Raw genomic sequence first — 24,254 nt, forward strand, 5'->3', positions numbered from 1 at the left:
AAAGAGAGGACCTCGATGTAACACTGGAAAACAGAGAAAGTACATTCTATTACACAATCGATATCCCAGACAAACCACAGTTAAACATGGGAAAGGCCCTGTTGTCTGCAGCCTTGCAGCTTATCAAAAAAAAAAAAAAATAGAAGATAAAAAAGAATGTGATGAGCTGCAGTAATACAGAGAGCAGCATGCGTACCAATCCCACGCACATTGTTAAATTCATTAAGACCAGACGCTACTGTGTTTACAGTAGTAGACATAAGTAATGCATTCTTTACAGTACCAATAGAAAATAACAGTCAATTTTGGTTTGCATTCACATTTGAGAAAAAAAAAATATATATATATATATACTTTTACTAGATTACCGCAAGGTTACTGTGAAAGTCTAACTAATTATTCACAAGTTATGACAACACGCATGTCTTCTGGCATCTACAGATGGAGAGACATGCAAGGATTCATTGACTTTACTGCATCATCTAACAGAAGAGGAACATAAAGTTAACAAAAAATAAATTGCAATGATGTAAAAGATAAGTTAAATATCAAGGCCATAATTTAAGTATAGGAGAAAGAAAAGACTATATTAGAAGACAGGAGAGCTATAGTCTTAAAAAATCCTAAACCACAGACGAAGAAACATATAATAATCATTTTTAGGTCTGACAAATTATTGTAGAGCATGGATTCCAAACTATGCAGAAATTGTTGCACCATTGTCAAAATTAATGTATAAAAACAACCTTAAAATGACATCACCTGTTTAATGGAGTACAGAGGCAGAAAAGGCCTTCTGTGACATTAAACAACATTTGGTGTCCAGTGCTGCGCTAGGCCTTCCAAATTTAATGATAAAACATTCATTCAAATGGTAGATTGTAAAAGCTATTGCATGACCTCCATACTTACACAACAATATGGTGATAAGCTAAAACCAATAGCTTATTTTTCAACTAGAGAGCAGTTCACCCTTAAGGTCCCACATACAGTGTCTGCTCTCACAACCTTAAATCCAGCCACACTAATACCCTTACTTGATGAAGGCACGCAGCATGATTGACAGGAATTGGCTGAACAAGCTGCTGAATTAGTAGCATTAACCGAGGCATGCAAACTAATGATAAATAAAGATGGTACAATCTATACTGATAGCCAATATGAGTATTCCACAACAAGACCGTAATTATTGTGAAAAACAAAGTGCAAAACTACAAAATGAAATTTACATTAGCAAAGAAAAAAAAAAAAAAAAGGGATGGTGGCACAGATAGATTGACACTTTACAGCCCTAAAAAATAGCAGAGGGAAACACGTGGGTTCATTTAACACACTGTAAAAGAGTCATTTCAGCTGAGTACTCAAACAGGGAAGGTGAGCAAAAGTCTGATAACGGAGCGGGAGCAGATGTGTAGATTCTGAAAACGCTTGCTGGTCAGTGAAGAAAAAAGACACCAACCCTTTTAGTGAGAACTCAGCAGAAAGGCACACCCACGTTGGTTATGAGATTCGATAAGTTGTTACGTAGCAACTTTGGCTACTATGATGTTGGTTTTGTTTTTGTGGTACATGGGACGTCCCACCCTCAATGATAAAACCCATTTTTTAGATAGAAAATCACCTACCAACTGGACCAATATGACAAACCCAATAATAAAAAATAAAAAAATATTTCAAATCATTAACTCGTATCAAAAGGAGTACAGCTGATGATCAAAATTGTGGACATGGTCTCCAAACGCGGCAAAAAGGTTTAATATTTTGTGCCCCCCAAAATCAAGCTGCTTTAATCATAATTCCATATGCGGCTCTCACCAATGATGCTCAAGAGAATGGGCAGAATTGGGGATTTGGATATGACTGGTATGCAACTATAGGCTTTGGATGGGAACACCTCATTGGTGAAACAAGTTATGATTGGTCCAGTTGGTCAAAAAATAAAAAATAAAATAAAAAAAACAGCAAAAGAACATAGAAAGAAGTTTAACCTAAGCAAAACGGCTTGTGTTATATTGTGTATTGTATATTGTGTACTGTGTTATAGGAACAGTGTTAAACCAAAAATGCCATTGAAAACTTCAAAGAAAGGTGGACAAATTTTAATTTAATTTTAACAACATAACTACTGATGATTGGTTCCTTGTAAATCATGGGATCCTATATATCCCGTAAAAGAAGCAGATAAACACAAACCGATGTTTTCTACTTTAGTAGCACCAAATAATTTCACTTGTATAAACATGATTAATAAAGGAAAAAAAAAATTAGGACCACTGAACGACACACAGTTAAAGTAATCTTAAAAGTCAAACCAAATTTTGTGCCAGTGTCACGGAGCGACATCTGGTGGTGGTGCGGAGATGATAGACTGTTTGATAGATTACCTAAAGATATATCTAGATTATGCGCTATTATCACTTTGATATTGCATGTGTCAGTATACCCTATGCCTGTTCAAGATTTAATGGAAAGGGCACCAATGTTTTTGTCCAATCTAAAAACATATACAAAAAAGAGATTTGTCATGGCAGGGGCAAAATAATCCAACATACATCAACGCCAGGTGTTCCTCGTGGGGGTTCCTAATCAATACAAATTGGGTGACCAGGTTGCAGGAGGATTTGAGTCTTTCATATGCTGGTGGTGTACGATTAATAAAAATGTTGATGGGATAAACTACATCCACTTCAATGTACAGAGATTAGGAAATTGGACTCAGAGTGGGTTGGAAGCTGTGCACGAGCAGCTCAAGGACGTTCCAAAGACCGCATAGCTGTCGACATGCTCCTCGCAAGAGAGGGAGGTGTTTGCGGTATGTTTGGAGAACAAACAATACTGCTTCAGATGGCAGCTTGACCAGAGCCATCGATGGTCTGCGGACCCTCAATCAACACTCCTTGTGGGACAGCTCGAATGGACGTTTTTGGTAAATATAAAACCCTAATTACACCAATATTGATATCAATTGCTGTTTTTGCAGCCATTCTGACATTATGTGGATGTTGTTGTATCCCATGCATTCTGGCATTAATCAGTAAATTAATCACCACAGCCATAACCCCGATGGAGAAATCGTATGGAGCTGATGTATACTGTATGATGATAATGATGATTATGATTATAATGATGATTTTGCTTTACCTGATTTGTTACCTGATACAGATGATTACAATGTTTAAACTACAACATTCATATATGACAAGTTTACTCTGAGTGTAAATGTATTTGTTTCATAAAAATGATTCTACAGTTAAAAATCGAAATGAAGTGACTGTAAGATGATATGAGAATTTGTGCAAATACATGATAAACAGGAGGGAAATGTTAGATAAATTGTAGAAGTTATCATTTATTTGCTTAGCTTGCATTAGTATAATGGACAATTTTAGATGTCTCGCCTTCAAAAAGAAGACTCAGCATCATCCGATGGAAGGGCGCCTGACCAAGGACGTGATCGGATGTGGTCGGGTCGTGACAGGTGTTGGTTCAATATTATGTGTTGTGTCTTATTACTTAGAACACTATGTCTGGAAAAAACCCTCTTATAATCAAATATTTTGTGTTGTGTCTTATTGCTTAGAACATTATAATTTGTAAATCCCTCCTATTTCAAATAAAAGCAGGAGCGAGGGGGGGGGATTGTTTAGAGCGTGTTGAGAGGCTGTGATCTGAACAATCTCCCATACGCCCTCCTCATGAGAAAAAGAAACCAGCGTCTTCATTCCTTTTGTGTCTATTTTTTATAATGTTGGGTAAGATAAATCCAACAACACCCTTATGCTTGAACATGGTGTTCGTTATGGACAATCCGTGACGAGCACAGAAGTCCAATAACAGAAGACCACTCGGGTTCTGATCGGGGGGGCCGTTCCTCCCAATCACGCCCTTCCAGGTCTCACTGTCATTGCCCACGTGAGCATTGAAGTCCCCCAACAGAACAATGGAGTCCCCAGCGGGAGCGCTCTCCAGCACCCCATCCAAGGACTCCAAAAAGTGTGCGTACTCTGAACTGCTGTTCGGTGCATAGGCACAAACAACAGTCAGGCCCGTCCCCCCACCCGAAGGCGGAGGGAGGCTACACTCTCGTCCACCGGGGTGAACCCCAACGTACAGGCGCCGAGCCGGGGGGGCAATAAGTATACCCACACCTGGTCGGCGCCTCTCACCGTGGGAAACTCCAGAGTGGAAGAGAGTCCAACCCCTCTCGAGAGGACTGGTACCAGTGCCCAAGCTGTGTGTGGAGGCGAATCAGACTATATCTAGTCGGAACTTCTCGACCTCACACACCAGCTCGGGCTCCTTCCCTGCCAGAGAGGTGACATTCCACGTCCCTAGAGCCAGAGCCAGCTTCTGTAGCTGGGGATCAGATCGCCAAGGTCCCCGCCTTCGGCCACCGCCCAGCTCACACTGCACCCGACTCCTATGGCCCCTCCCACAGGTGGTGAGCCCATGGGAAGGGGGACCGACGTTACCGTTTCGGGCTGTGCCCGGCCGGGCCCCATGGGTGCAGGCCCGGTCACCAGGCGCTCGCCTTCGAGCCCCACCACCAGGGTGATACAGTCATGCTCAAAAATACTGGCACCATTTTCAGCCAAAATATGAGTTGTTTGAATAATCAATTTAACAAGACACAACTGTCAGTCACGTTCCGATATTTTTGCAAACATGAAAAATAAGTATTAAAGTATTAGTATTAAAATCTGCAGCAAAACTAAAGTGACCTCACTGTTTCAATATTTTTAGAGGGGAGTGTATATTTACTGTACATTGCACTTGTAGAAACTTCAATAAACCATACTATTTCATACTATCATATACTTATTACTATTATAGTTATTGAATGGACATATGAATCGTTGTGCTCTACTACTTTCGATAAAATTATTAAATATGTAATCATTAAATGTATCTAGTTTAGGGAGTGGTAAATTTCTGTTGCTTGGTGATTCTGGGGTTTGGAGTTGTTTTTTTCTCTCTCCAAAAATTCAAAGGGAGTTTAGGGCTTGTAATATCATTTTTTAGATGTTTGTATATTATGCCTGGATTCAACTCCAAGACAAATTTGGTCCCTCACGATGGCACTATATCAGACTACTGCCATAAAATATTGCCGTATCTTGGTCAGACACAGGTAAGACTACACGAGATGTATTATGATATAACCATGTCCCGTCTTTTCCGATTCATTTGGCTTTATCTTGTCAAATCAAACAGTCGGGGAGGCGGGACCAGACAATGTTTTAGCCTGTCCGTTGTTCAAGGAGAGCTTGAGGTAATGTTCACATACTTTTAATACCGCTCACAAGAAGGCAACATATTATGTAGCTAGTTACTGCTAGCACTAACGTTTCTTTGTAAACATGCCAGCGTTCTGTCAATTCATGCTCTAAAGTCTCAGTAAACATGGGTTTGTGCGCATAAATGTCAACAACAGAGAGCAAGGTAGGCCATGTGCCGGTCGAAATACACAATTCTATTGGTTGACGTCAAGGTACTTTGTCAGAGGGTTGTCGTTCCTATTTCAGACTACAGACAATATCCCCCCCAAAAAATTCATTTTTGTGTCGTAAGAATAGCATAGGGCCAAATCCTTGTTCACGGACTATGTCACACTCCAGGAGGTTTTGTCTGGGAAATTGCCCACACAAGCAAATCGGGCCAATGTCAGGGCTAAAAACCTGTAGTCTGATCCAGGGATTAAGTAGGCTACTGTTAAAATGCAAAAGCAAAAAAATAAAAATGAATTTAAAAAAAAATAATAATAATTATATTGTAACCCATGTTCTGCACCCAAAAAAATGTGTGCATGCTTGCTTGTCAAAGAATAGAAGGGATAGCAGATTTGACACCCCCAAAAAAGAAAGTCCTAAATGATTAGAATTGTACCTGTCCTTTCGCGAACCCACAGAGAAGTCTTGAGCAGTCATTGTTGATGCTGAGGGCAGAGACTGCGCCAAACTCTGCACCAGTTGTTTTTGTTCCAAGACACAGCCTTAAGGCTTGGTTGTTATCTGGAGAGGACAGTTACAGATGACATTATCATCAAAGCAAGGCACACTTCTTTAATCCCTGATGGGAGATTTGCTGAACAAATACCATTCTAGTTTTGGCTTACCAAAGACCAAAGCCAGACCATGAGATGTTCCCACAACAATCACACCTGCAACTGTCTGAAGACAAAAAAAACTATAAATACAGAGGGTGATGAAAAATACAAGTAGATATTGATGGATCTAAAACACCATAAATAAAATGATTGAGACAGGCATAGAGCAATTTAAATCTTTTGGTTAATTTTAGGTAGCATGGTGAATGACTGGTTAGTACATCTGCCTCACTGTTCTGAGGAACAGGGTTCAAATCCTGGCCCCACCTGTGTGGAGTTTGCATGTTCTCCCCGTGCCTGCGTGGAATTTCTCCAGGTACTCCAGTTTCCTCCCACATCCCAAAAACATGCGTGGTAGGTTAATTCTTATCCTTTCAGCTTGTCCCGTTAGGGGTCGCCACAGCGTGTCATCCTTTTCCATGTAAGCCTATCTCCTGCATCCTCCTCTCCAACACCAACTCCCCTCATCAGAATCAGATTCAGAATTATCTTTATTAGCCAAGTATGTCCAAAAGACACACAAGGAATTTGTCTCCGGTAGTTGGAGCCGCTCAAGTACGACAACAGACAGAGAATACTTTTGAGACATAAAAGACATTGACAAAAACACTCACTGAGCAATGAAGGGTTGCTAGTTATCTGGTAATGCCGGTAAATTTTTTTTCCTTTTTTTGACAATTGTGCAAAAAGATGCAGAGTCCTCTCGCACTTACAGTAGTTCGAAAGACTGATATTGCAATAGTCCTGTGCAATGACCATGTCTCATGTCTTCCCTCACGACATCCATCAACCTTCTCTTGGTCTTCCTCTAGCTTTCTTGCCTGGCAGCTCCATCCTCATCACCCTTCGACCAATATACTCACTCTCTCCTCTGGATGTGTCCAAACCATCAAAGTCTGCTCTCTATTTGTCTCCAAAACATCTAACCTTGGCTGTCCCTCTGATGAGCTCATTTCTAATGTTTTCCAACCTGGTCACTCAAAGAGAGAACCTCAACATCTTCATTTCCGTCACCTCCAGCTCTACTTCCTGTTGTCTCTTCAGTGCCACTGTCTCTAATCCGTACATCATGGCTGGCCTCACCACTGTTTTATAAACTTTGCCCTTCACCCAAGCAAAGACTCTTCTGTCACGTAACATCTGACACCTTCCTCCTGCCGTTCCAACCTGCTTGGACCCGCCTTCCTGACCAAATTCACCATTGCTCTGGACTGTTAACCCCAAGTATTTAAAGTCCTCCACCCTTGCTATCGCTTCTCCCTGTAGCCTCACTCTCCCCCCTCCACCCCTCTCATTTATGCACATATATTCTGTTTTACTTCGACTAATCTTCATTCCTCTCCCTTCCAGTGCATGCCTCCATCTTTCTAATTGTTCCTCCACCTGCTTCCTGCTTTCACTGCAGATCACAATGTCATCTGCAAACATCATGGTCCATGGAGATTCCAGTCTAACCTCATCTGTCAGCCTATCCATCACCACTGTAAACAGAAAAGGGTTCAGGGCTGATCCCTGATCCAGTCCCACCTCTACCTTAAACTCCTCTGTCACACCTACAGCACACCTCACCACTGTTCTGCTGCCCTCATACATGTCTTGTATTAACATACTTCTCTGTCACTCTTGACCTCCGCATGCAACACCACAGTTCCTCTCTGGGTACTCTGTCATAAGCTTTCTCTAGATTCACAAAGACACAATTTAGCTCGTTCTGACCTTCTCTGTAGTTTTCCATCAACATCCTCAATGCAAATAATTCATTTGTGGTACTCTTTCTAGGCATGAAACCATACTGTTGCTCGCAAATACTCACTTCTGTCCTGAGTCTAGCCACTCCACTACTTTTTCCCATAACGTCATTGTGTGGCTCATTAATTTTATTCCTCTAGAGTTCCCACAGCTATGCACATAACCCTTGTTCTTAAAAATGGGCACCAGCAAACTTTTCCTCCATTCCTGAAGCATCTTCTCACCCGCTAGAAATCCTTTGAACAACCTGGTCAAAAACTCCACAGCCACCTCTCCGAGATGCGTCCATACCTCCACAGGAATGTCATCAGGACCAACTGCCTTTCCATTTTTCATCCTCTTTAATGCCTTTCTAACTTCCCCCTTACTAATCATTGTCACTTTCTGGTCCACCACACTTGCCTCTTCTACTCTTCCTTCTCTCTCATTTTCCTCATTCATCAACTCCTCAAAGTATTATTTCCATCTATCCAGCACACTACTGGCACCAGTCAACATTTCCATCTCTATCCTTAATCACCCTAACCTGCTGCACATCCTTCTCATTTCTATCCCTCATTTGGCCTTTGCCACCTCTACCTTTGCCCTATGTCGCATCTCAATGTATTTCTTTCTCCTCTCCTCGGTCCTCTCAGTGTGCCATTTCTTCTTAGCTAAACTCTTTCCTTGAATGATATGAGGTTCATTTGAGATATCATGAGGTTCCCTTTGAGGTTCCATCACCAAGTCTCCTTCTCTCCTTTCCTGCCAGAAGATACACCAAGTACTCTCCTGCCTGTCTCTCTGACCACCTTGGCTGTAGTGGTCCAGTCTTCTGAAAGTTCCTCCTGTCCACCGAGAGCCTGTCTCAGCTCTTCCCGAAAAGCCGCACAACACTCTTCCTTTCTCAGCTTCCACCACATGGTTCTCTGCTCTGCCTTTGTCTTCTTAATCTTCCTCCCGACCACCAGAGCCATCTTACACACCTTTGCTGTCTAGCCACACTCTCCACTACCACTACCTTACAGTCAGTAACCTACTTCAAATTACATCGTCTGCACAAGATGTAATCCACCTGCGTGCTTCTACCTCCGTTCTTGTAGGTCACCCTATGTTCCTGCCTCTTCTGGAAAAAAAAGTGTTCACGACACCATTTCCATCCTTTTTGCAAAGTCTACCACCAGCTGTCCCTCCAAGTTCCTTTCCTTGGATGCCGTACTTACCCATTACTTCATCACCCCTGTTTCCTTCACCAACATGTCCATTACAATCTGCACCAATCACGACGCTCTCTCTGTCTGGGATGCTCAGAACTACTTCATCTAGCTCCTTCCAGAATTTTTCTTTCACCTCTAGGTCACATCCTGTCTGTGGGGCATAGCCGCTAATCACATAATACATAACACCCTCAATTTCAAATTTTAGCCTCATCACTCGATCCGATACTCTTTTCGCCTCAAAGACATTCTTAGCTCACTCTTCTTTTAAAATCAGAATCATCTTTATTTGCCAAGTATGTCCAAAAAACACACAAGGAATTTGTCTCCGGTAGTTGGAGCCGCTCTCGTGTCACAACAGACAGTCAATTGACAGGACACATTTGAGACATAAAGCCATTGAGAAAAACAGTCACTGAGGAATAAAGGGTGGCTGGTTATCTGGTAATCCCGGTACAATTTATTATTTTATTTTTTTTAACAATTGTGCAAAAAGATGCAGATAACCCCTAGTCCATTTCTCTTCCCAGCTACACCATGATAAAATGATTTAAACCCTGTCCCTAAACTTTTAGCTTTACTGCCTTTCTGCCTGGTCTCCCAGACACACAATATATCAACCTTTCTCCTAATCATCATGCCAACCAACTCCTGAGATTTTTCTGTCATAGTGCCAACATTCAAAGTCCCCACATTCAATTCTAGGCTATGTGCTTTCCTCTTCTCTTTCTGCCGAAGAACCCGCTTTCCACCTCTCCTTCGCCTTCGACCCACAGTAGCTGAATTTCCATCGGCGCCCTGCAGATTATCAGAATCATCTTTATTTGGTGCCGGGGCGGACGTTCTTAACCCGGGCCACGACCGATCCGGTATGGAATTCTTTAGATGAACGCTCATATTTGTTTGGCAAAATTTTAAGCCGGTTGCCCTTCGTGACGCAACCTTCTGCATTTATCCGGGTTTAGGACCGGCCTACAGTTTGCACTGGCTTGTGCCCCCCATAGGGCTGCATTGTGGTAGGTTAATTGAAGACTCTAAATTTCCCATAGGTGTGAATTTAAGTCTGAATGGTTGTTTGTTTATATGTGCCCTGCGATTGGCTGGCGACCAGTTCAGGGTGTACCCCGCCTCTCGCCCGAAGAAAGCTGTACAAAAACAAAAACAAAAAAAACAAAAAACAAAAAAATGGATGGATGGATGGATGGATGATTAATTTCAACCAGATAATCAAGCCCTGAAAACCAATTCGCAGGGAAGAGTATCACTTGAAAGTAACAATTTCAATCTTTGGCAAAGGATAAATCATTTCTGCTGAAGTTAAATCTAGACCAATAAAAGTTGAAAATATTTATGTGACCCGCTCTGGCTAAAGAGTCCTCATTAGCAAGGTATAGTTTCGTGTAATGGATAAAAATAGAGCAGAAGGTGAATATTTTCAATTCTGATTGACAATGTGTATCATTTCATTGATTCATAGCAAGTGGGTCATTTCAGTCCTCTCGGCAGAAAAACGTTTGGAAATTAGGAATGTGTGGATGACTTTAATTCATATTTCACATGTTTACTGAGGCACTATAGAGATAATATTACATCCCAAATACCACAAAAAGTTGGTTTGGCAAATTATAATCCCATTAAACTTTTTTTTCAGAAAACTAGGGATTCCAATTGGCAACATTAAAATTGTAATGTAAATGTAATTTTGTCCATTTTTGAGGTACTTCCATGTAATATACAGTGGGTGCGGAAAGTATTCAGGCCCCCTTAAATTTTTCACTCTTTGTTATATTGAAGCCATTTGCTAAAATCATTTAAGTTAATTTTTTCCCCTCATTAATGTACACACAGCACGCCATATTGACAGGGGGGAAAAAAAACAAATTGTTGTTGTACCTTGATTGCGACTGCACGCTGTAGTGGTAGATATAAGCCAAGTTATTATTAATAGGGAATTGGTAATTGCGGCGAATAGCCACTGACGTAATTATGGCACTCAGTAGCCTACTTATAGTGGGGAAGGGCGGACTAATGCCAGAAATGCCAAGGGCGTACTTGACCTTGTTTTTAACCCCACCCAACAAATCAAGACAACTGAAATGTTTCAGTAGTTAAACGCTATTATGTCAACAATTCCGTAATAAATTGTTCGCAGTCCTTGCACGTTTTCAGTCCTTCAAACATATTTAATATATTTTGAACAAAAAAGATTGATCAATTGACATGAAAGATAATTTAAAAAGTACCTTTTCTTAGTTAGTTCTTAGATTAAATGCAAATGGTATTGAAGTTACAAGTACAACTGAACTGTACTTAGTGATCATTTCCTATACCACTAGAGAAAGCCTAAGTCCCACCACACTGAGAATCACTGGTGCATCTCATTGCACTTTCCTCTGCAGTCCACTTTTTCATAAAGTACCCGCTTATCAGTTAAAGTACATGTTAAATATATTCTAGAAGTTATCATTTATTTGCTTAGCTTCCATTAGTATTATGGACGATTTTAGATGTCTCGCCTTCAAAAAGATGACTCAGCATCATCCGATGGAAGGGCGCCTGGACCAAGGACGTGATCGGATGTGGTCGGGGACGTGACAGGTGTTGGTCCAATGTTTTGTGTTGTGTCTTATTGTTTAGAACATTATGTCTGGGAAAAACCCTCCTATTTTCAAATCAATGCAGGAGCGACGGGAGAGATTGTTTAGAGCGTGTTGAGAGGCTGTGATCTGAACAATCTCCCATACGCCCTCCTCATGAGAAAAAGAAACCAGTGTCTTCATTCCTTTTGTGTCTATTTTTTATAATGTTGGGTAAGATAAATCCAACATTAAATTGGTCCTTCGAGCCGGATGTCAACACACCCGAGGATTCCAGTTGTGGAGCCGACTTCCAGTTAAGAGACCGCGGCCACGGCAAGTAAGACCCTTTACGGGACTGGTCTTCGTTCTCCTCAACTGGGATCTGAAGGTTGAGGACAATCCACAGGATTGAAGACGACTGGTGAGTTAAATTTTAATTTTTTTTAGGGAAAAGGACGCCGGAGTCCACAAATTCCGCAAGGACGGCGGAGTCCTGTACGTACTTAAATTCCGTGTTTAATGAATAGAGAAACTAGGAAAGTTTCGTGGCGTCGTAGTTAAATTCCGTATAGGACGGCGGAGTCCTCTAATGAGCTGTTGACAAACGTAGTTAAATTCCGTATACGACGGCGGAGTCCTCTGACGAGCCAGTGTGAATGAAAACTGTTTGAATGAGAGTGTAAATGGGAAATGGGAAACCACTAGGTTTTTCATTCCATACCAAAACAGTGGGAAAGTAAACTGTGGACTTTTGTGGATGCAAAGGCAAGAATTCTCCACTCGAAAGAGTTGAAGTGAGAATTACCACAGAAAGTAAATTTGAATCACCGTCCTACTGAAAAAAAAAAACAGTGTTCTAGACTACCCTAGGTAGTATTACACTGAACCAAATTCTTTTAAATGGGGAAAGGAAGTAGTAAAATAAAAAACAGGAATACACTGCAGTGTAAAGGTTGGAGGTTCATTAAATTAAATTTAAAAGAAAAAAAAAAACAGGATCCTGATAAAATTTAATATTTAGAGACAGGGATAACCGAACACGGCTTTAATGGTTGGTTAAATACACAAAAAAATAGCCGCGTTGCAGGAATCAAATTATATAAAAAATAAAAGACAAACCACCGTTAAACACCGGTTGTCTGCAGCCTTGCAGCTTATCACAAAAATAGAAGATAAAAAAGAATGTGATGAGCTGCAGTAATACAGAGAGCAGCATTCACATTTGAGAAAAAAAAAAAAAATATATATATATATATATATATACACATTTACTAGATTACCGCAAGGTTACTGTGAAAGTCCAACTATTTATTCACAAGTTATGACAACACGCATGTCTTCTGGCATCTACAGATGGAGACACATGCAAAGATTAATTGACCTTACTGCATCATCTAACAGAAGAGGGACATAAAGTTAACAAAAATAAATTGCAATGATGTAAAAGACAAGTTAAATATCTAGGCCATAATTTAAGTATAGGAGGAAAGACTAATTAGAAGACAGGAGAGCTATAGTCTTAAAAAATCCTAAACCACAGACGAAGAAACATATAATAATCATTTTTTGGTCTGACAAATTATTGTAGAGCATGGATTCCAAACTATGCAGAAATTGTTGCACCATTGTCAAAATTAATGTATGAAAACAACCTTAAAATTACATCACCTGTTTAATGGAGTACAGAGGCAGAAAAGGCCTTCTGTGACATTAAACAACATTTTGTGTCCAGTGCTGCGCTAGGCCTTCCAAATTTAATGATAAAACATTCATTCAAATGGTAGATTGTAAAAGCTATTGCATGACCTCCGTACTTACACAACAATACGGTGATAAGCTAAGACCAATAGCTTATTTTTCAACTAGAGAGCAGTTCACCCTAAAGGTCCCACATACAGTGTCTGCTCTCCTATTGCAAACCAATATGGCGTTTTTATCACCTGCAAGACATTTATCTTGCATTGCCATCTTGCTATCACAACCACATTTGACTGTTGAGCGATTCACAACCTTAAATCCAGCCACACTAATACCCTTACTTGATGAAGGCATGCAGCATGATTATAGGGAATTGGCTGAACAAGCTGCTGAATTAGTAGCATTAACCGAGGCATGCAAACTCATGATAAATAAAGATGGTACAATCTATACTGATAGCCAATATGAGTATTCCACAACAAGAACGCAATTATTGGGAAAAACAAAGTGCAAAACTACAAAATGAAATTTACATTAGCACAGGAAAAAAAAAAAAAAAAAAAAAAACTATTCAAATGGGCTGCTATATTGAGCCATGCTGTGTCACATGTCTCAACCGGAGGGATGGTGGCACAGATAGATTGACACTTTACAGCCCTAAAAAATAGCAGAAAGAAACACGTGGGTTCATTTAACACACTGTAAAAGAGTCATTTCAGCTGAGTACTCAAATAGGGAAGGTGAGCAAAAGTCTGATAACGGAGCGGGAGCAGATGTGTAGATTCTGAAAACGCTTGCTGGTCAGTGAAGAAAAAAGACACCAACCCTTTTAGTGAGAACTCAAAAGAAAGGCACACCCACGTTGGTTATGAGATTCGATAAGTTGTTACGTAGCAACTTTGGCTACTATGGTGTTGGTTTTGTTTTTGTGGTACATCCCACCCTCAATGATAAAACCCATTTTTTTGATAGAAAATCACCTACCAACTGGACCAATATGACAAACCCAATAATAAAACATTTTGAATCATTAACTCGTGTCAAAACGAGTACAGTTGATGATCAGAACTGTGGGCATGGCCTCCAAACGCGGCAAAACGGTTTAATATTTTGTGCCCCCCAAAATCAAGCTGCTTTAATCATAATTCCATATGCGGCTCTCACCAATGATGCTCAAGAGAATGGGCAGAATTGGGGATTTAGATATGACTGGTATGCAACTATAGGTTTTGAATGGGAACACCTTATTGGTGAAACAGGTTATGATTGGTCCAGTTGGTCAAAAAAAAACAGCAAAAGAACATAGAAAGAAGTTTAACCTAAGCAAAACGGCCCATAGTTTAATATTGAAATACAAATCAAGTCACCCAATGTGTTTGATAGTGAGCTTGTGGGCCTATTCTGGTGGAAAAGATCCCCACTTCCAAGTAGTATTGTGTTATAGGAACCGTGTTAAACCAAAAATGCCATTGAAAACTTCAAAGAAAGGTGGACAAATTTTAATGGTTAACAACATAACTACTGATGATTGGTTCCTTGTTGTCACAGGAGTTTCAGGACAAAATAACAATTGGTTACTATTGATGGAACAAGCAGCAAATGTAGCGAGAAAAGATTGTGTTGTTTGCATGGGTCCCAGGCCTTTGTTGCGCATAGTTCCGGCATAATTATCACAAGATTGTATTATTCCATTTGCACACTGATTGAGGAGCATCTGCAACATTTGCACAACCATTGTCCCAGATTATCGCACTACTCGTCACTTTAAACCGCATACACTCCTTGAAGTCTCATCGCCCTTTGCACAATGGTCATTGCACCGGACTATTGCGATATTAGTCATTCAAACTGCTGCTAGAGGACTGCATCTTTTTGCACAATTGTTTTTTGTCAATGTCTTTATGTCTCCAAAGTGTTCTGTAAATTGACTGTCTGTTGTACTAGAGCGGCTCCAACTACCGGAGACAAATTCCTTGTGTGTTTTGGACATAGTTGACAAAAAAGAGATTTATCCTGGCAGAGGCAAAATTATCCAACATAAAACATACATCGACGCCATAGGTGTTCCTCGTGGGGTTCCTAATCAATACAAATTAGCTGACCAAGTTGCAGGAGGATTTGAATACTTCATATGCTGTTGGTGTACGATTAATAAAAATGTTGATGGGATAAACTATATCCACTTCAATGTACAGAGATTAGGAAATTGGACTCAGAGTGGGTTGGAAGCTGTGCACGAGCAGCTCAAGGACGTTCCAAAGACCGAATAGCTGTCGACATGCTCCTCGCAAGAGAGGGAGGTGTTTGCGGTATGTTTGGAGAACAAACAATACTGCTTCAGATGGCAGCTTGACCAGAGCCATCGATGGTCTACGGACCCTCAATCAACACTCCTTGTGGAACAGCTGAATGGACGTTTTTGGTAAATATAAAACCCTAATTTCACCAATATTGATATCAATTGCTGTTTTTGCAGCCATTCTGACATTGTGTGGATGTTGTTGTATCCCATGCATTCGGGCATTAATCAGTAAATTAATCACCACAGCCATAACCCACATGGAACCGTATGGAGCAGATTTATCCTTTATTGGAGGTTGATAATAATGACGATGATGATGATGATGATGTTGTTTTACCTGATTTGTTTCCTGATCCAGGTGATTACGATGTTTAAACTACAACATTCATGTATGACAAGTTTACTCTGAGTGTAAATGTATTTCGAAATCGTAATCGTAATCGAAATGAAGTGACTGTAAGATGATATGAGAATTTGTGCAAATACATGATAAACAGGAGGGAAATGTTAAATATATTCTAGAAGTTATCTATTTGCTTAGCTTCCATTAGTATTATGGACGATTTTAGATGTCTCGCCTTCAAAAAGATGACTCAGCATCATCCGATGGAAGGGCGCCTGGACCAAGGACGTGATCGGATGTGGTCGGGGACGTGACAGGTGTTGGTCCAATGTTTTGTGTTGTGTCTTATTGTTTAGAACATTATGTCTGGGAAAAACCCTCCTATTTTCAAATCAATGCAGGAGCGACGGGAGAGATTGTTTAGAGCGTGTTGAGAGGCTGTGATCTGAACAATCTCCCATACGCCCTCCTCATGAGAAAAAGAAACCAGTGTCTTCATTCCTTTTGTGTCTATTTTTTATAATGTTGGGTAAGATAAATCCAACAGTACACAAATCTGTCAATCTTCCATCAATCAGGTGCAAATTATTTCCTTGAAATATACTTGAGCGCAATTAATTAGCACCCCTGATTAAAATTTTTCTTTTAAGAAATGCAAAACCAATACTCACTATGGCAGTTGGTAATCCAGCATCAACTTTGTCCTGAGGAAAGATACAAATATTATTATAGAAAAATGCTTCAGTCAAGTGGTTGTTCTACAATGGAGCGTTAAATGAAGCAAAATTAAATCAAACAAATCAATTCAGCAAAATTAGTTGCTTCCCCAAAACTTTATCAACTGAAAGGGAGGAGACACAGAACATGCATAAAAAAATAAATGTAAAATGATCTTGATGCACATTTAATGTCTCAGATAACATAAGACTTGCAAAAATAGTTTTCATTATCTCTTGTATGTGATTAATGCTAACAAACTACACTAAAACCATAATAAACCAACATGAAAAGCATAGCAACACTATACTACACAATACTATTCTGCCTTTTATGTCACACTCCTATAGATTGACAGTATGACACACAGGATTGTGTTTCTTATATTCTGTTCTAGTTAGCACCACCTAATGGCCATGTTAATTGTCAATCGCCTAATCTTGACGTAATTAGTGTGGAAATTTGTCAGTCAATTTGATAAAAGCTCCACTTGGGGAAGATAGCTGTGAACAATCTTTGGCCATCCTTTTTGGTTTGGTCTTAAAAAGCACAATCTGTAAATCTATAGGTTTATATATTAATAATGGGTGATATAGTATTATTCTTTGCATTTGATTCCAAAGTGTTAGTTTATTTTCAAGGTTTTTGAGAGTCTTATATAATGTCTATGTGGCCTACCTTTGTTTAGAAAACGCAACTGAGTGTATTGTTTTAGTTTTACACGGCTTCCATTAAAGTGCCCAAAGTCAACTCCTGCCTCCGGTGCTTTGTGGAAGAGTGTTTAGTTCGCTGCATAGCTGTGTACACGAACGCATAGTGAGGACAGCAAAGTAAAAAGATTTCTACATCTCAAGAGCATCTTCGCTGGCTGGAAAACCACATCAACGCTGAGAGCAATGTCGGTTACACCAAACACCAGCAACCAAAACAAACTGGAAGTCAGATCAGAATAAATCATCATCAGCAGCAGCAACTGGATGCTTCAAGAAATCTAGTGGCAATCCACGTTCCAGTAAATCTAATGTCAGCGTCACCGCGATAGACGCACAAGTAAAAGCTGAAGTGGCACTTGTAAAAGCTACGTATGCAAAACGACAAACAGAGATGACAATTGAAAAAACCCGTGTGGATGCCACAGTAAATGCTTTGAGAGAGGAAGGTGAAGCCGAAGCTGCGTTGGCAGCTGAAGAAGTGTTTGAAGCAGCTGCGGACCTAGAGGACAATATAAGAGGACCCAGAAATGTTTCAACGGCCGAGCCGTCGCTACAACGTACCTGCGACTATGTCAATATACATTTCAATAACCAGCGACAAGACCCAATTAGACAATATATGGATAATGAAGTGACGCGATGAGCACATGCTTCTCAAGCAGTGGATGGTGTGCAGCTCACACACCCACAGCATGTTGTCACCATGACCAGCCATGCTCAACATAGCACCTCACCAACCCCTCAAGTTCCGCCTCAATTGGGCAACAGCCCATAAGCCCTAACCAATTCATCACTAATGAACACAACCCCTTTCTATCATGCAACAGCAAAGAAAATAAACAGTCACAGCGGTCGACAGCCACATCTGCTGATGTGTCGGATCTAGCCACCTACTTGGCCCGTCAAGATCTAATTCTATCAGGGCTCAAGTTGTTCGACAATCAACAAAATGGTGTGGAACCGGTTGAATAAGAGTAACGGTTCAACTGAGGACATTGAAGCATCTCTTTTCACAAGGCTAGAGAATTTGCAAGAATCCACAACAAAGACTGTCAGCAGCTACAAGAATTAGCAGATCTGCTGGTTGAAGTTGAAGCAGCTAAGTGTGTTGTCGACCTGCCTGGCCTTAGCTTCATTGATACAGCTAGAGGAGGAAACCCCATTGTGGAGAAGCTCCCATATAACCTTCAAGAGCAATGGGTAACCTGTGGTTTTAGATACAAGACGGAATATGCAGTTTCATACTCACCATTTGCAGTTTTTTTCTAATTTTGTGAGGAATCAAGCTGAAATGAGAACAGAACCCAGCTTTGCATTCCAAGTTTCAAACGACTCATCAAGGAGCTGAGTGCACTCAGGTAAAGCCGTGGAAACTTAGGACCCCTATTTCTGTCAAGAAAATACAAGTTAGCAACTTATCCTCAGACGTTGATGAGAAACCAAGAAAAGCAGTACCACATTCATCGAAAGCTACACCCCCTAAATAAATGTAGGGCTTTTGTAAAGGGTTTCTTAAAGAGGACTTTACATGCTTCAAATGCTGTGCCTCCATGACCCATCAAGCCACAGACTGTAAAGTTGACCTGCGCTGTTCAGAATGTCATAGCGATCGTCATGTTTCAGCCCTTCACGTTGGTCCTCCCTCTGCTAAAAGAGTCAATCTCACCTACCAGAGAGCATGGCAGAGAGGAAGATGAACGGGCATTGGAAGTCGCCACTTCAAGTTGCACAGAGGTCTGTGGGGAGAACTTTCAAGGTAAATCCTGTTCCAAGATCATTCTAGTCAACATCTATCCTCAGGCATCCGCACAAAAAGAAAAAAATGTATGTGATGTTGGACAGCCAGAGCAATTCGTCACTGGCAAGGTCAGTTTTCTTTAACAAATTTGGCATTCAGGGGAGTACGTTCCCTTACACCCTCAAGACATGTTCTGGCACCACTGAAGCGACTGGGAGAAGAGCAAGCGGGTTCATGGTAGAGTCTACTGATGGAAATTTGCACTTATTAATACCAACCTTCATCGAGTGTAATCAAATTCCCAACAACAGGGACGAAATCCCTAGCCCAGAAGCTGCCAGTTACCATGACCATTTGAAAGCAATCGCTACCAAAATCCCACCACTTGACTCCCTAGCCGAAATCTTACTGTTACTTGGCCGGGACATAATCCGTGCCCAAAAGGTACACAGTCAGTATAACGGACCACCTAATGCTCCATTTACCCAACGTCTACATTTTGGGTGTGTTACACATAGGCGACGTCTGTCTCAATGGGGCTCACAAACCAAACATGAATGTCCTCAAGACAACCATCTTGGAAAATGGACGACCTAGTATTTTTCCAAAAATGTGAGAGCAATATGCATGTGAAGGAGAAGTTTGTAGGCGAACCACATAAAGCTCTCCGCGAAAACCTGGGCAATTACTACCGGGTGATTGTAAAGTAACTCCCTATTTTTAAGTACTTGTAGTATATTTCTGAACTATAATTCTTACAAGAAATGAACATGAGAAGAAAGTGTATTGCATGGAGTTTTATTTAAAATTCAATATGGGCGCCAGCATTAGCCACCAGTTTCTCAAGGGGAACCGCATTAACTGATTTCACAAGGAACTCTTGTGGGATGGAAGACATAACTTCTTGTATTCATCCTACAAGTTCTTACAAAGTCGTTGGTTTGGTAGAATAGACTTGCTCCTTTAACCAACCCCACAGAAAAAAGGAACAAGGAACATACACCAAAAAAAAATTTGAAAAATATTACAACATATGAATAAATAAGTATTTTAAAATAGGGAGTTACTTTTCAAATCACCCTGTACATCTTCGGTCACTCACTCAAGGACGATAAACTTGCACCTTCGGTTGAAGATGAAACATTCCTTCGCATTATGAATAAAGAGTTCACAAAGGACAGCTCTAATAGTTGAGTGGCTCCCCTCCCATTTTGAAGCCCCAGACAGCGCCTGCCCAACAATCGGCAACAAGCACTTAATTGCCTTATGTCACGCTGCCAAGTTCTGCTGCAGAAGCCACAAATAAAGGACCACTTTATGGATTTCATGAAAAAGATCTTCAGCAATGGTCATACTGAAGCTGAACATGCATCGGAGAATGACCAGGACGGTTGGTACTACCGAGCTTTGGAGTCTATCACCCCAGAAAGCCAAGACAAATAAGAGTTGTGTTCGACTCATGTGCACAGTACAACCACATATCTTTGAATGAGGTGTTGCTTCAGGGTCCAGATTTTAATAACAGTCTGATTGGAGTCCTCCTGCGGTTCAGGAGTGAACCAGTCGCAATCATGTCCGACATTCAACAAATGTTCCACAGCTTTGTGGTCAGAAAGGATCATCTTGACTAACTCAGGTTTGTGTGGTTTCGTGATCATGATCTCAATGGTGAAGTGGTCGAGTTCTTCATGAAGGTTCATGTGTTTGGCAACTGTCCTTCATTAGCTGCTGCAATGTACGGGTGGAAAAGGACTGCAATGGAAAGAGAGCATGAGTTCGGTGCAAAAATCAATGCTTCGTAGAACGTCACTTCTATGTTGACGACAGGTTGAAATCATTTCCCAGCGCAAAGGAGGCGATTGATGTGCTGAAAAGAACAAGATATGTTAACTTAGTCCAACCACAGGCTTCACAAAATCAGCTTCAATGTGTTGGAAGTCATGAAGGCTTTCCCAGGGGAAGATCTAGCTAAAGCCCTATTCTCCTCCACTGCAACACAGGCTGGGTCTTGGATGGGATCTGTCTACTGACACTTCGTCTTTCATGCAGTAGCTGATGAAAAAGCCTTCATCCAACGCGGTGTACTGTCCACCGTCAACAGGTTGTTCGACCCACTAGGATTTTATGCACCTGTCAGGATTCAGGGGCGTATTATTTTAAGAAAACTTACCAGTGACACCTGCGAATGGAATGCTCTGCTACCTAAGGAGAAACAACAAGAGTGGCTAAAATTAAAAAAATCCCTACAAGCTCTTCAAGATTTGAAAATTCCAAGGATATGTACTTCACGGTCTTTCTTGGTGGCACAGAAGAAAAGGATGTGTGTCTTCTGTGATGCATGCACTAAGGCAAACGCTGCGGTCGCATACCTCAGAGTGCCAAATGCAGAAGGACAAAGTGAAGTAGGTTTCATTCTCTGCAAAGTAAAACTAGCCCGAAACCTGACATCACAATACCTCGACTTGAGCTTTGTGCAGCAGTGCTCACGATGGAGTTGAGAAGTCTTTCTGGAGGAATGGGACACCAAAGTAGACGAGGTAAGTTCTTCTCTCACAGTAAGGTAGTGCTTGGCTACATATCTAATGAGTCAAGAAGATTTTACATTTACGTGCATAATCGAGTCCAAAGGATTAGACTATCTACATGAGTGAACCAATGGAATTAGATTCCGACCGAACAAAACCCAGGCGTTCGCGCTACACGAGCTGTCCCAGCCAACCGCCTAGCTTTCTCAACTTGGTGAGTTGGACCATCTTTCCTCACTCGCATGCAAGAGGTTCAGCCCAACGTAGAAGTCTTTGAGCTAATCGATCCTGAAAAGGATGAAGCGGTACGTCCTACAGTAAACTTGTGTGCCACCAAGCTATCTGTTAACATGCTTGGTGGTGAACGGTTTCAACGTGTTTTTTGAGTTGGCTGTCTCTCTTACAAGCTGTTGCTCGGCTGTCACACATTGCCCGCTCTTTTGAACAAGCATCTAAAAACAATACTTGCAGGGGCTGGCATGTCTGCGACAAACCTCTTACCAAAGCCCAGATCGATCAGTCCAAGGTGAATATAATTCTCAACAGGCAAAATGAAGTCTACAACGAGAAAATAAAATGCATACAGGCTGGAAAGTCTCTTGCCAAGCAAAACCCTCTTAGCAAACTTTGCCCCTTCATGGACTCACACAGGCTCCTTAGGGCTGGAGGTCGCCTTACCAAAGCAGAAATTACTTCTGATGAAGCGCATCCCCATTCAGGTTCCTGGCAGGCAACATACTGCAACGATGCTGATCAGACACTCACAAGCTAGTTCATCACCAAGGTTGGGACTTTACAGAAGGAGCTATAAGGGCCACAGGCTTCTGGATTGTTGGGGGAAAGAGCTGTCAGCGACACAATCCATGTCTGTGTAACATGTCGCAAGTTAGGAGAAAAATGTGAAGAGCAGAAAATGTCAGACCTACCTGGCGATCGTCTAAGTACTGACCCCTCCTTTAGCTATGTAGGATTGGATGTGTTCGGGCCGTGGTCTGTAACTTCGAGGAGGACAAGAGGAGACCAAGCGACCAGCAAGCGATCGGCAGTAATCTTTGTGTGCATGAGTTCAAGAGCAATACACATTGAAGTTTTGGAGTCGATAGACACTTCTTGTTTCATCAATGCCCTTAGGTGTTTCATTGCAATCAGAGGCCCAGTGAAGCTGTTCAGGTCAGACTGTGGAACTAATTTAATAGGGGCCCGCGAAGAACTCCAAATTGACTCTGAGGGCTGTAAAAACAAGTGCAGTCCTACCTGCAAGAACAGGAGTCTACATGGCAGTTCAGGCAGGCCAGGATCACTCGCCGCTTCTTGAATGCCATGCTCCTCAAACATGGAACTGCCAAACTAATGCATGAAATTCTCATAACATTCATGGCGGAGGTTGTGTCTGTTGTAGTTAGTACCACCTAGTTAATTGTTGCCAGTCGCCTAATCATGACCATTAAAGTGCCCAAAGTCAACTCCTGTCTCCGGTGCTTTGTGGAAGAGTGTTGAGTTTGCTGCATAGCTGTGTACACGAACGCATAGTGAGGGCAGCATATATACATAAGATTAGTTTTACATTTCTCTGAAGGGAATAAGATTGTATACACAACAGCTTTTTTAGATTAATGACAATGAACGTAAATGAGTGTGGTTGAATATTACAGCAGCGGAGACGATCTGCGCAGAGATGCCCTGAAGCATGCTGTTTCGAAGAACCGATCCATGAATTGTTGCTTTCAATTCCACTGGCCTCTTCTTCCTTTAAACATGAACATTACAACATACACAAATACAATATTAACATACACTTGGCAAAAAATATATATCAGCTACCGGATTACAACATAGCAAATTGCTGGAAAAAAAATGTCAAATTCTAACAGTAACATACTATTTTCCATTAAAACCGTATTATACATTAAAAACGATGCATTCTGGGATACATTAGTGGGTAGCTTACTGTTTTTTATTAAATATGGTAATATACCATAATATTGCATTCTGGAATGAATTAGAAGTTCAACAGGGGGACGCCGCGTAAATACTACGCTGCCAATATTTCATGGGCAAATGCACGCTGGGAGTCTGGGACACATCTCACATGCGAAGTCATCATCCATCCGAATCTTCTCCAGTGTGGTGAATTCAAATGGGAAATTACAATATATTTGTCGGGTGATGTTTCATTACTTGCATAGTTTTATTTTACTGTCACTAAGTCTGAGTGAACAGTCCCATGCCCCCGAACTCTGCAAAAAGTGACCACATGTAGTTTACAGAGCTAAGTACAATGATAAAAACTGCCAATACAAATTGAAAAAGGTTTTAGCTCATCCTTTAGCTTTAGGGACAACCTTTGCAAACAAAATACCTACAAACTAGCTCTGTACACAGCATGTACTGTAGTCACCACATGGAGAACAACATGGCATGCTAGCTCAGTAGCACCAAATTCAGTAATTTTGACCCAACATTTTGGCCTACTTTATGATCTCTATAAGCATGGAATTTAAATGCGGCAAATTAATGAAATATGCTTTGGAAGTCGGGCAAGCAAGACACACTTGAAAATTTAATTCAGAGTAGTCCTATGAATTTTT

The 24,254-nt window shown here is 41.0% G+C and overlaps 1 protein-coding gene across 15 annotated transcripts in view; it reads right to left on the reverse strand.

The window, feature by feature from the left end:
* Positions 1–24,254, reverse strand: part of vps8 (VPS8 subunit of CORVET complex) — a 280,747-nt gene that overhangs the window by 225,655 nt on the left and 30,838 nt on the right. For 10 of the 15 annotated variants that reach the window (XM_061788861.1, XM_061788865.1, XM_061788864.1 and 7 more), the window contains 4 exons: positions 23,317–23,413; positions 16,645–16,677; positions 6,116–6,170; positions 5,887–6,011 (listed from right to left, as the gene is read on the reverse strand). In XM_061788861.1, the coding sequence (XP_061644845.1) occupies positions 5,887–6,011; positions 6,116–6,170; positions 16,645–16,677; positions 23,317–23,413 (310 nt within the window). Of the gene's footprint in view, positions 1–5,886; positions 6,012–6,115; positions 6,171–16,644; positions 16,678–18,652; positions 20,894–21,311; positions 21,344–21,425; positions 21,511–21,597; positions 21,649–22,344; positions 23,414–24,254 lie in introns of those variants that run through there. The other 5 variants (XM_061788870.1, XM_061788867.1, XM_061788869.1 and 2 more) reach the window with 5 other exon arrangements.

This window comes from Phyllopteryx taeniolatus, chromosome 11, assembly GCF_024500385.1.
Source record: "Phyllopteryx taeniolatus isolate TA_2022b chromosome 11, UOR_Ptae_1.2, whole genome shotgun sequence".
Classification (NCBI taxonomy): domain Eukaryota; kingdom Metazoa; phylum Chordata; class Actinopteri; order Syngnathiformes; family Syngnathidae; genus Phyllopteryx; species Phyllopteryx taeniolatus.